Source organism: Lagenorhynchus albirostris, chromosome 4, assembly GCF_949774975.1.
Source record: "Lagenorhynchus albirostris chromosome 4, mLagAlb1.1, whole genome shotgun sequence".
Lineage (NCBI taxonomy): Eukaryota > Metazoa > Chordata > Mammalia > Artiodactyla > Delphinidae > Lagenorhynchus > Lagenorhynchus albirostris.
Window position 1 is genome coordinate 74,437,147 of NC_083098.1, and position 13,483 is coordinate 74,450,629.

Consider the following 13,483-nt stretch of genomic DNA (forward strand, 5'->3'; position numbering starts at 1 on the left):
GAGAAAACCTTTTTAAAACACATAGCTCCCAAACGCCGCATGTATGTGGTAATTGTGCGATCATTACTTTTTGGTAACTTGGCAATTAACTTCTGAGGTAATTTTTTTCATGATAACTACAGCCACATTTCCCACACATATTACCTCCTGTGTATAGATTGGAAATCTAATTACTCTGTCCTGGAAAATTGCTTTATCTACCTGCAGGGTGGAAATTGCATGATAAATCCAAGAAGATAACCACCAAAATAGAGAAGTCATTCAGTAATCATGTTTCAGCAAACAAAATTCATGTCTACCAAGAAAAATATAGCAATTATGTCCTTTAAAAAACCACATGGATAGAAAAAAAATTAATCAAAACAAAGTTTGGTTTTTTTAAAATCTGAAAACATATTTGAAATTCAAGTGAATTGCAGTCCTTTCCTTATGCATGTTAAGTAGTACCCAAAATAATCATCTCACCTCTGCTCGGTTCCTGGACAAAAATACCAATCAATGGTGGGCTCTGGGAATCCTGCTGCTACACACTGCAGCATGCCATTCATGAGCCTGTCACGAGTCAGGATTTCTGGCTTTGCTGCAGGGAGAGAGAAGTGGCCTTATGTCAGACTGCTGGAAAACCTCACCAAGGCTCACTCCACTATTTCTGAATCCTCAAAAACTTTCTCGAGGCCGAAGGGGACCCCGAGGAGCATGTTGTTCAAAGGGGAGAATCTGAACCAGTGAGTGGAAGGCACAGGGAAGGCAGATGTGAGGGTCTGACCAAGAAAGGCTTTCCCGGTTAGAGCTGCCCAGTCCCCATGTGGACTGTCCATCCTACGGATGCCGGGGTCTCTGAGATCTCCCTGTCCCGGGGATGGCTGAGGTCGCAGGACCACCGGACAGGGTTTCTGTTTCCAGTGAGGGGGAACCTGAAAGACGGCATCTAATCAGGATTCTAGGATTCCCAACTATCTTAAAGGTGGAAATCCGGTTTAAAGGTTTCCTGCCATCAGGATTTCAAATTATTGAAACTTTCATAGGAATTTCAAGTTATTGCAGGAACTAGAATACTTCCCCTTTTTTTGGGGTGTGGGTGTGGTGCAGATAAGGAGCTGAATCACCCTTTTACAGAGAAGTCAAAACATAAGAGTAAAACCCAATATGGCCTTTTAACTCCAAACTTTTATTTCAAATACAAAACAGGAACAGAAAATGAGAAGAGGAAACCAGCTCAAGAGTTTTATTTATACATACGTCTAAACCTGAGTATAATCACTGAAAAAGTAAACTGTATCATCAGCAGGAATGCTCTAATTTGACATTTCTGTGTAACTATAATAATCAACTGATGTTCAATCAAGGGTGCCCTAAAGCACTGCAAATTCTTGAGATTATTTCTAAAGTGAACGGAAGATGAATTTACATACAGTTGTTCTACTGGTAATATATCTGAAGGATTCTAACCCTTTGAGAATGAGTAAGCTCCACTGTGAGCACCTGATGGCAGGGATGGTGACGTGCTCATCCTGCATCCCCGGTACAGCATCGCATGTGCCGACGCCAAGCATGAGCACAGAGCTACAGGCGGCCACGTGCGGCAGACAGACCTGCACCCCAGCTCTGACACTTAGAGGTTCTCTGCCTTCCACCAAGTCTCCTCGGGTGTCCAGTGGGGAATAACAAGAGTACTCATTTCATAGGGATGCTGTGACGACTAAATGAGATGGCGCACACAAAGAACCAAGAATGATTCACAGAGGCGAAACAATAAATGTATTAATTACTAATTTATTAGTTATTCAGTTACTCTTTTCTATTCAGAGTACCCACCCTCCTCGGTTAATCAAGTTTGCTACCAATTAGGTTAACTGTATTTGCCACTCTAAATATTCTCTTCAATATCTAAAAACTGCTTCAAGAGAAGCATGATAACGTGTGTGTTTTAACCCGATGCATTGGGAATTTGACATTGATTATGTTGCAACTGACAGGAAAAATATACATGGTCAGGGGAAAAGACTGACAGATCAGAAGCTTATTTCCTCGAAGGAAGGAAATAAGCTGATAAATGACATCTTTGTAGAACGACCTCTCAGCACCTCACCTCCTTGCAGGCAAATGGCTTGGCAGGGATCAGAGTGTCTGCATGCATGGCACACCCACCTGTCATTCAACCTGGCCCTGCTGATGCGCAGGCCATTTGGCTAATATACACAAAAGAGCAACAATCCACAAGCAGTCTCAAGGTAGGGGCATCCTTGAGAGTTTGGAGCCAATGCCAGCTTTCACAAATAGAGCAAGAAGACAAGCCATCGTCTTGCGAAAGCATCCATCTGGCAAGTTTCATTTAATTATCATGGGCAACCGTGTGATCGGGCTGAAAAGTAGGACGTAACACAGAAAGCAGCGGAACTTTAGGAGAATGCTATTTGCTGAAGACTGCAGGCACCATACGGCAGGTCTCTCTGGACTCAATTCAAGTGTCATCTTCTTTTCCAAGCCATCCTCAACTCTCCAAAGCCAAGTTGGTCAGTCTCGCCTCCCTACTCCTGAAGCCCTTTAGAGCACCTGACGCGCTTATACAATATCCTGGTGTGTCTCCTCCTCCGTCAGACTGTATGTTCTCAAGGGCAAGGACCATGTCTCACTGACTGTACCTCTGACTCCTAGCAGAGTCTGACCTATGGCAGACATACAGTAAGAGCTGTTGAATGATTAAGTCCCCCCAGAGGAACAAGTCCCTCATACTCCAAAGGAATTCAATTAGAGTCACAAAAAGGGACCTGGAAGAACAGCCTAATGGTGATTTTCCTGTGTAGGGGCAAGATTTACACTACTTTTTCAACAGTGGGCCATGACATAAGAAATCCACACATATACCTGGCTGTGTGATTTTTTTTTTTTGCATACTGAGATTAATGATGAGAGGGGAAGGTCTACACATAGACAGTAAAGATAACTGGATAGGACTCAAATGGGAATCAAGTTCATAAGACAGATCTCCTCATACCAACCTTCCTTTTGTCACTCATTCTTCCTAACGCTACATGATGGATTTTTAGTGGAATTAAATATTACTCAGTATGGGGGAAAGGGCTGAAAGGATGCCTGATGACGTTCACAGTGGTTATCTCTGAGTAGCAGGGTTATGGGTAGTTTCTATTTCATTCTTTTGACTTAGTTTCTAAATTTTTTTTCTTTTTTGACAGTGAACACATAGCTAATAACAAACCTATAAGACATTTTTTAATTAAAAAAAATTGGAACAGCTGAAAATTACATAATCAATTGCATTTAGCTTTGGTTACAAGAGCCAAGCCTTCTAGCATGACACCTGGTAGCAGTTATACAACGGCCAGGGCTGGCAAAAGGTACAGTCAGGCTGACCTACTTGTTCCTGTCTGCTGGTTAATTAGGCAGATGTTTAAGCTACTATCCCAACCTAATCTAAGGCTAACAGAGCAGCTTTTGTCCTGTTGGACCTTAGGCTGGCAAACCAAGCTCAGAGGGCTCCTCAAACTTCAGTGTGCATTTGAAGCATGAGGAGATGAGGTTAAAATGCACATTCCTGGGCCCCATTTCCAGAGATTTAATAAGTTGAGCATCTGACCAAGCAAAGGGCTTTTTTAGAGAATCTTCAAGCGACCCTATCAGGGCTGGGACTAGAGTGAGGCAAGAAGAGCACCTAAGGCGAGGAATTTAAGAAGCTTCTCACCCTCTAGGTCTTGCAAATACAGGTTGGCACCCTGAGCGAGCACCTCCTTAAATTTGGCAACCTAGGCATCTCTCCTGCCTCATCCTAATTCCAGCCCTGTCCCTAATGTTGGTGACAAGAGACCTCATTGTGAAAAGGCTAAATTACATGAGTCCAGTTTGGGCTGTACATGGCAAGTTGCACTACAAAAAAATGTTTAATGCATAAAGAATGAGCTAGGTATAATTCTGATTCCTAAAAATGAAAATCTGGGCTCATCTGCATTTTGTAAGTGCCTCAACGCACCGTCTAAGGCATTAAATATACATTTTGCTTTTAAAGACACGTAACTCCCTGCAATTCTCCAGGTTAAATCTGAGCTGTGTTTCCTTAGATATTCTGCAATCAGCAGTATACCAAATGACACATTCCTTAATTCCTCCCAAGTTGGAGGTTTAGATAAGCCTAAGAGGTGTATAAGCTATGTATTTCCCGTGGAGATAAAAATTAGCCTTGTCTCCTTTCAAAGCATTGTGGACCTCAGTCATCTGGCGTCTCCGACAACACTGATCAGCTCGTAGGCAGATTTCAGAGTGCTTATAACTCTTCTGAGAATTTATTGCTCATGCAATTAAAAATCCCAACCATTTCCTGACTTACCCCACAGATATGTGATCTTACAAAATATTCCTTTTCACCAACATCATGTCCATACGGAAGGCAAGAACAAATCGAATTTTAAAGAACACAGCACAGACAACAAGAGCTGGGGGGTGGGTGGGAGGAGGTGCACAGGTAACTGGTGGGGAAGCACTGAGTATAGTTCTTGGCTCAACTTAACTACCTCCACCAACTCCTGCTACAAATGCGTATCTGCCCACACTCTCTAATCAGCAAAGAACACAGACTTAAGTGTCCATACAACAAAAGACAAAATGAAGAGGGATCTTACGGATGAGTATGTTTTTATAGTTGTAGGTCCCATGATATTTAATGGCAATACAGCAATGATTTGTAGCAATTTGTCACTATCATGGTTTGGGTCTGAGTCAAATCTACGTTCCTGCCATAATATCGTTATAATAAAGGAATTTAAATCAACTAAAATAGAAGTATTAAAAAACTCAGGTTAACTTTTACTTATAAAAGGAGTATCATACTTTTTTAATACTTTAAAAAAAAATCCCCAGAACAGATATTTTGAAAATACATTTTGGATACAAACAATTATATATAAAATGGATAAACAACAAGGTCCTATAAGGGAACTATATTCAATATCCTATAATAAACCATAATGGAAAAGAATATGAAAAAGAATATATGTACTATATATCTATGTACAACTCAATCACTTTGCTGTACACCAGAAACACAACATTGTAAATCAACTATACTTCAATAAAAAAAAAATTAAAGAAAATACATTTTGTTTTATACATTCTTAAAGATATCCAGCAACTGGTGTATGGGTACTTTAATAGAAATTTGTTTAACAAACGAAACAAAACTTCAACTATAGTGTCCTACATCCAGTTCTGTTTAGCAGAGTGTCTATCATTAAAAAAAAAAAAATCATTCTCCTACTGAACTGATGTCCCAAATGAAAGGTATGCAAATTTTTAATGTAAAAGGTGAAACAGTAATATTTTACATTTTAGAGGCCATAGGTCTCTCACAAATACTCGATTCTGACACAAACATAACATGTAAGCAAATGTGCAAGGCTGTGTTCCAATAAGATTTTATTCATGCACACTGAAATTTGACTTTTATTTTCACATCTCACAAATCTTGGTTTGTTTTTTTTTTTCCAACCATTCCTACCACCCACCCGCCACCCCAAAGAAAGAAAGAAAGAAATTCTCAGCTTATAGGCCATTCAAAAACAGGATACTTGTCAAATCTGGCCAGAGGGCTATAGTTTGCCAATCCTTATTCTAAACAGCCATCAAAAAAGATCTCCCTATCCTGAAAGTTAGCTTTAAAAAAAATGATGAAACTACTTGGAGAAAGCCTTCCTCAGCCAGAATCACTGCGCCCAATTTACAGGAGCACCATCGCTAGGTGACCTAGACGGAGGGGGGATGTGTACACATATCACAATGCAACCCTCCCTGCTGCCAAGGAGTGCAGGCATGTGATAAAGTGCTATTTTTCTACTCTGTATGACTAGTGAATTCAATGTGCCACATAATTCAGAAGTGGAAGAGAAGGGTTACTGACACAATGCCCATGGAAAGATTATGTACCTATTCTTGGATTAATTTAAATCTCCACTACATTATAGATGACGCTGTATACATTTGTAACTGAAGGGGGCTAATCTGATGTTAAGAACACATGTGGCTCAATTGGGAAGGAAATTTCCATAGAGCAGAAGTTCCACTAATATGAAAGGGACTACTCATGTTATTTTTACAAAAGTATATCCCAAGTCCAGGGTCAATTCTAGCTGAAGCTTACATGGTTCCAAACCTAAACCTCTTCTGCTTTTCCACCATAAACATGAAATAATGGCTAGACCACACCAACAAAGGGCCTAACGATCTAGATGGGTTACCCTGTCCTCCAATTAGTCCAATGTTTAAACAGATCTCCAAATTACCAACAGACCCCACCAGACCAACTTTCTAATGAGACATGAAAGAAAAATGATACCAACACGTTTCCTAAATTTTTTCAAAATATAAGAGAATCAAACTCTAAAGTAGGTTGCCATGATATTCCTTTTTTCTTCCAATTTAAATGTCTATAGCAATTCTTGCATCCACAGAGATCCTCTTCATAAGAAGGAGATATTAAAGTGCCACATCAAAAACAACACTCATAACTCCCAAGCAATTTAAGAACAAAAACTCATTTCAAGTTCAGGAAAAGAAAATAAAAAGACTTTAGATACTGTCAAGTATCTCAAATCACCTATAAAAAAATTAATGTAGAAAGATAAGAAACTAGTTTTACATAGATTAACTACCCATACTAAGAAGATCTGAAAATTATTCCTTAATTTGGAACTGTCCTGCAAGCCAGCACAGTGTATCTTCCGTGACATATGTTCGAGACATAAGAGCATGAAAGATGACAGATGATAACCTTATCAACTTCCAAGCACTTAGCTGAGGTCGTTCATTTGAGATTAAACAAGATAATTATAAACTTTAAATAATCATTTGGTTGGTTTCTTTAAAAACTCAGTCACATCATTTCAGAGTCCCACCCTCACACACCACAATGTCTCAAAATGGTATCAGATATGGGTTAAAGAAATTATGAAATAGCCATGCAGTGAGATTACCAAAGCAATACTGTAGAAGAAATATTATGGTATGGAAGATTGCTTATAATGCATTCACTGCTCAGCACCAAAGCACACAAGGTTAGCAAAAGAACCTCATTCTTGTTCCACCCCCGCAAAAAAAAAAAAAAAAAAGTTTTAAAAATGGTCTGTAAAGATATATATGAGATATATTAGCACTGGTAATCCATAACATGTAAATAAACTTCAAAAGGTACAATTAGGGGGCTTCCCTGGTGGCGCAGTGGTTGAGAGTCTGCCTGCCAATGCAGGGGACACGGGTTCGTGCCCCAGTCCGGGAAGATCCCACATGCCGCGGAGCGGCTGGGATGAGCCATGGCCGCTGAGCCTGCGCGTCCGGAGCCTGTGCTCCGCAACGGGAGAGGCCACAACAGTGAGAGGCCCGCATACCGCAAAAAAAAAAAAAAAAGGTACAATTAAAACTTGTTTGATTCTTATTTTTGCCTATTTGTATTTTCAAGTTATCCCATCCTTCACATAACATTTTTATAATAAGAAAAAATTGTTTAAATCTAAAAACACATGTATACAAATGTTTGCACAAACCAGGCTACATTCTGGTTACTGTGGTAGCCTTACAGCAAACTCTCAAAAGCAAGTAAATAAATCAGAGAAAGGAGGTCTATTTAGTACTAGCTTTATTTAATGTTGAAGAATTCCAGTAATTTAGTATAGGAGTAGGTCTAATAGAATCCACTTAGTAGGAAAAAAGAAAAGAAAAAACAGAAAAACACTAAACAGCAAAGCTTCTCAAGTAAAACTTGCTAAGTGTGTTAGCGGTAATTTAGCCTCTACCGCAAGTATGGTTTGGACACCCAAAGGTTTGGAAGGCCCTATCATCTTTAAAAAATGGAAATAGAAAGGCTAACAGGTTAAGAGGTAGGAAGACATTTCCACCTTCCCAAAAGGCAAAGTCCTAGTAACTTTGTTCTCTTGACGCATGAGGAGCTGGAAAGGTGCCCCAAACCCCCAAACTGGCACGGCCACCCCGGGTATTATTTTACCCTGGATAAAGTCACTGAAACTTCCAGCCAGGTGGATGACCCAGATGGCTGGCTGGCTGGCTGGCAGACTGTCCAAAGCCATCTAGCTACACGGCTGTCCTGTTAGGTCTACCCTCATCTACGGCAAATGGTGGGAGGCGCGTGTGCTGTATTTGCACAGTGTTGCACTTAGGGTGGCTTCTCCCTGGAAGAAGGATAGTTTAGCTATCCATAACTGGATTTAGCTATGACCCCAAATAAAAAATACATAAAAAGCAGCTCAGATTCTGTAGATGTGGTCAAAGGGAAACATTCCCATGAAGAAGCCTCGTTCTGGATGATTGATTACTTTGACCGATTTGGGTATATTGTATGATCTATAAATAATCGCTTACAGCAGACAGGATGTTAATTATATGATGCCGTGGTTTAGAAATAATACAGTATTTAGCATTTCCTTAAATTGTTTCAATCCCCTGTTAACACTCTGCCATAAATGGAGGGAAATCGGTGATTTAGAGAATTAATTTGGTGTAGAGTTCAGCAGTTGTTTGGATATCCAATAGAGCTTAACATTACCTGTGTTCCGTGTAATCCCAAAGATGAAAGGCAAGCGCTTTCATTCTCTAGACCTTACTTGTCCTGATGGCCTTCCTGTACCACCACCTGAGTACCACCATGCTCTCACTCAACTGATAGGTCTGTCATTAAAGGACAGACCTTTGAGATTGGAGAGGGATCTATTTATGGCTCCCAGATAACATTTGCTACAAATTTTAAATTCATAATACTGATCTGGAAATGCTACCAGACAACATTTTATAATGCTACTAGTGTCATTTTAAGTTACTGGCCAATCAAAACCATAATGAGATATCTCCTCACACCTGTCGGCATGGCTATTATCGAAAAGACAAGAAAACAAGTGTTGGCGACAATGTGGAGAAAGAGAACTCTTGTATCCTGCTGGTGGGAACGTAAATTGGTATAACCATTATGGAAAACAGTATGGACGTTTCTCGAGAAATTAAAAATAGAACTACCATGTGATCCATCAATCCTACTTCTGGGTATAAATTCAAAGGAAACAAAACTATTATCTCGAAGGATTATCAGTACTCCCACGTTCACTACAGTAATATTCACAACAGCCGAGGTATGGAAATAACCTAAATTTCTTTCAGTGGATGAATGAATAAAGAAAATGTGGTGTGTGTGTGTGTGTGTGTGTGTGTGTGTGTGTGTGTGTGAGAGAGAGAGAGAGAGAGAGAGAGACAGGGGGGCCAAGTGGATAATCAGGGTTAAAATATGTGTTTGGCCTCTTATTTGTCCTGGATCTGATAAAAACCTTTACTGTATGACATTGATTGTAACCAAAGAGACCATAGGTTTCTAATCCATTATCACAGGCTTCCTACAGAATCTTGGTGATGTCACTTTTTCTAAACATTTGCAGGAATTTTGGAAAGAGCAGTGCCTATTAAGAAAGCACTTTTGGGTAGTTTTATAGTTCTTAGAACTCTATTTTCCTCCCGATTTTGATCTGAAAGGGAAACAAATGGCCATTTTCACCGAAGATATCAAACTTCTTTTTAGAACTAAGAATCTGATTTCTGTATACACCTTCAATAAGCAATTCAAGACTAATTATAGTAATGCAAGTTCAATGCAAAGAATGACTGATTTTTTGGTTTCATTTTTTGGCCATTATAAACCACCTTTAATGTCAGTGAGCCTACTTACCAGACCCACGTAAATCATGGCTTGTTAGAGAAGTTAAAAACAGTATTAAAACATTTTCAAGGAGGTCCCTGGTGGCGCAGTGGTTGAGAGTCCGCCTGCCGATGCAGGGGACACGGGTTCGTGCCCCGGTCTGGGAAGATCCCACATGCCGCGGAGCGGCTGGGCCCGTGAACCATGGCCGCTGGGCCTATGCGTCCGGAGCCTGTGCTCCGCAACGGGAGAGGCCACAACAGTGAGAGGCCCGCGTACCGCCAAAAAAAAAAACATTTTCAAGTTTAACACGTACATATTTCTCTCTTAAAGGCTACACGTAAGTGATTAGAACACAAACACACACACACACACACACGCATGCACAATATCCTCAAATCTACATGTGGAATTTTCAAAACAAATGGGTTCTTCAACCACCAAACATTTAACTCTTCAAAATCAAGGATCTTCCTGAGCATTTCTCATAGCTGAATCTATTAAGCAATTATGCATCCCTGTCACTCAGTGAAAGTAGCCTGAATTCCTACACTAATAGCATGCATTTATTATTCTGATTTTTATTCATTCTAGTTTTTGCAGAGCACAGTTCCTTTCACCCTTGGGGCTAAGCTTATTTACAGAATAAAACATGCAGCAGATCTACATATGTAATTTGGCTCAGCTAAAATGGTATGTCAAAATAGACACAACTGGTCCAAGTTTAAATTTTAAAACTATTTTTAGCTTTTGATTTTAAATGTAACATTAAAAAAAAATCTTGCCCCATGATACATCAACTAGAATTTTTTTTTCAATCCAAAAAATAAAGTTAACAAAGAAATTAGCTAACTATATCTGTGAAGAGCAATCGGGACATACTTCATAAGAAACAGATAAAAGATTCACACAAAAATGCTACCTCTGTCAAAGCATTTGGAGGTCAAGAAATCCAACATGTTAGGTAAGTGAAATAAATGCCTTTATAGTCAGCTTAGTGTTTGTAATAAACTGACATCAATGAAGAGACTCCCTGAAGAGCTTAACCTACGAGGGCAGACACTACACACCCTCATCCGTGTGCCCAGTGCCATGAAGCAGGAGCTCAGTACGTGCTGGGAGGTATCTGCGACCCAGGCCCCAGAATATACAATAGAAAAGGCCTCCTGCGCTAACAGGGAATCCAAGAAGGGATCATTTGGGACAGTTCAGGCCATTTCCTCTCTAGTTTCAAACAGGCGTGAATTCACCAGCAGAGGTCATTAACACCGATCCTATGGATGGCAAATTAGGCTGGTAAGTAAAAAGGTAGCAATTTTGCCACCCTGAGAAAAGTAAGGGTGACTTCAGAGGTGTCTTTCTAAGGTCAGTGACTCATGACTGACTGGCAGACCACACACACTGGCAAATGGAGGCAGGAAAAAGGGGGAAAGAGACAGATCTTAATGCACCCTGGACCTTGAAGCCAGGGAAAGAGAAATGCAAACGACATAACTTTATAAAATTCCCAACTACTAAGCTTCTCAAAGTGAGGCCTGTCGAGTAGGCCATGTCCATGATCTACTGGTAGTGGGGACCTAAGCAGAGAAACCGAGACTAAGCAATTTGACTTCATTGTATCTGTTGAATCTAATAATAAAAAAAATCCATTCTTGGATTTTACATATCTTTGCTCTTTTCCATCTCACTTTTCTAGTGGCTGGTTCTTTCTGTATTTTATAAGAAGTATTGATCCAGAAGGAACTGGAAATTAAAAATACAAGGTCCCTTACCACAGACAGTTTGAGAAGTACTGCACTACAACACCCTAAATAAAGTTTTGTACGGACAGTACGGATATGACGCTTGCAAGGATACTGATTTACCTGCAATCATCTCTTCAATTACTTGAACAGTAAGCAGGTAGTTTTGCCCATGGGTAATACACTAAACTCTTCTGATTAACATCTGAATTAATCTAGAGATATTTGAATTTCAGGCCAATGAGATACCACATAATCAAAACTGTTCCCGGGAACTGAGATGTTAATTAACGTGTTTCCCTTGGAAAAGGAGAGTTCTGTGGTCATACAAATGTGAGAGATATGCTCATTTCCATGCCTCCTCCTGGGCAGGCAAAATACACGTTAGCGTATGAAGGATGCCGAGAAGGTCTGCAGTTAAGAAAAATGTTTATGCAGATGTGATGCTCTTTGTCTAAATACATGTTAACACCTTGTTCAGGAAACACGATTTTGGAAATGCTGGAATTGACAAAGGACTCCAGATTAGCAATCAAAAACCTGTCTTGAGTGTCACTTGCTAGCTGCTTCCTGTCTTCATTTGTAAAGGGATCACGCTCACCACCCCACCACGCTAGTGAGCGGCTGCATCAGTGAAGGAACGATGGAAAATCACTCTATGCAGCAAGTAATAAGCTCCTGGAGGACACGGAACTGGCTCCCATCCTGCAGCCCAACACACACAAACTGTTACTAAGCTGCTCTCTAGGGAATGTTCCAGGTTGTCTCCTCACGCCCCCCCCGCCCCTCCCTGCCATGCCCCGGATGGCTAATTCCGATGGTCATTTTGTGGGCTGGTCCCTTGAGATTCCGTGCCTTTGGAGGCCTCCTGCCTCTGGTCCCCTGGCTGGTGTGGTGTGGCAGGCACCTGCCACCCTTCCTGGGAAATGCAGGGGGCCCCAGAGCAGAGCCAAGAGCGGGCCCTACACTTGGCAAAAGTCCCAGCTGGTGAGCACAGCCCCAGGCATCAGCCTCTGTGCAGAGAAGCTGCCCCAAGACATTGTGGGATGTGGGCCACACAGGGCTCAGGTGTTCAGGTTCCCACGTCCACTGCCATCCTCCCACCCTAAACCACCTGCGCCCTTCTCCCACAGCCTCCACATGACACGCAGTAGGGACTCACTGAGCTGAGCGATACTGCATTCATCTCACACAAAGAATACCCCAACGTGGGCTTCCCTGGTGGCGCAGTGGTTGAGAGTCCGCCTGCTGATGCAGGGGATGCGGGTTCGTGCCCCGGTCCGGGAAGATCCCACATCCCACATGCCACGGAGTGGCTGGGCCCGTGAGCCATGGCCGCTGAGCCTGTGCTCCGCAACGGGAGAGGCCACAACAGTGAGGGGGCCCGCATACCGAAAAAAAAAAAAAAAAAAAAAGAATACCCCAACCCGAAAGAGAAAGCGTTGTAACAAGAAATTGTTTGTCAGGGCTTGATAGCACTTCTTTCCCACCTAATACCATAATCTAGCTCCTATTCAACCTCCGGCTCCCCATTTCAACAATCAGTAAGAATATATTCTCCCTCAAACTGTTTGCTATTTTTAACTTCTATGGCTCCTCTGTTGACTTCAAAGGCAACACCCAGCATCTGAGCACCAGCTACAAGGTCATGTGGTTAGTGAAATGTAGGACAAGGAATTGGTTTTTGTACACAGTCTTCCAACCACCAAACCACGAGGTCTTTGTTAAGGTCAAATTATCATGAAACGTTATTGACCCAGTACACAATGAACTCAGTGCAGCAGCTGTTACAAACACTAGCCACAACTTAAAAGAATAAAAAAATAAAAAGATAAGCAGCCATTCGTTCTACTCACTGTTCACGTAAACATTAAATGTCACGGAAGAATTCGCATCAGAATTGGACACGAGAAACGTGTAAGTGCCTCCTTCGGTCCCTTTTAATCTGGTTAGATGAAGTTCACTTACATATCTACAAAGAAAGGACAACCCATCAGTCACCTGTGGACGGCCTGCCTCGGGGCGTGTGGCTTTATCAGTTTCTACC

The 13,483-nt window shown here is 41.3% G+C and overlaps 1 protein-coding gene across 1 annotated transcript in view; it reads right to left on the minus strand.

The window, feature by feature from the left end:
• KIT (KIT proto-oncogene, receptor tyrosine kinase) overlaps positions 1 to 13,483 on the minus strand; it is an 84,257-nt gene that overhangs the window by 14,807 nt on the left and 55,967 nt on the right. The window contains exons 7-8 of the mRNA XM_060147276.1: positions 13,293 to 13,408; positions 466 to 580 (exon numbers count right to left, since the gene is read on the minus strand). Of these exons, the coding sequence (XP_060003259.1) occupies positions 466 to 580; positions 13,293 to 13,408 (231 nt within the window). The remainder of the gene's footprint in view (positions 1 to 465; positions 581 to 13,292; positions 13,409 to 13,483) is intronic.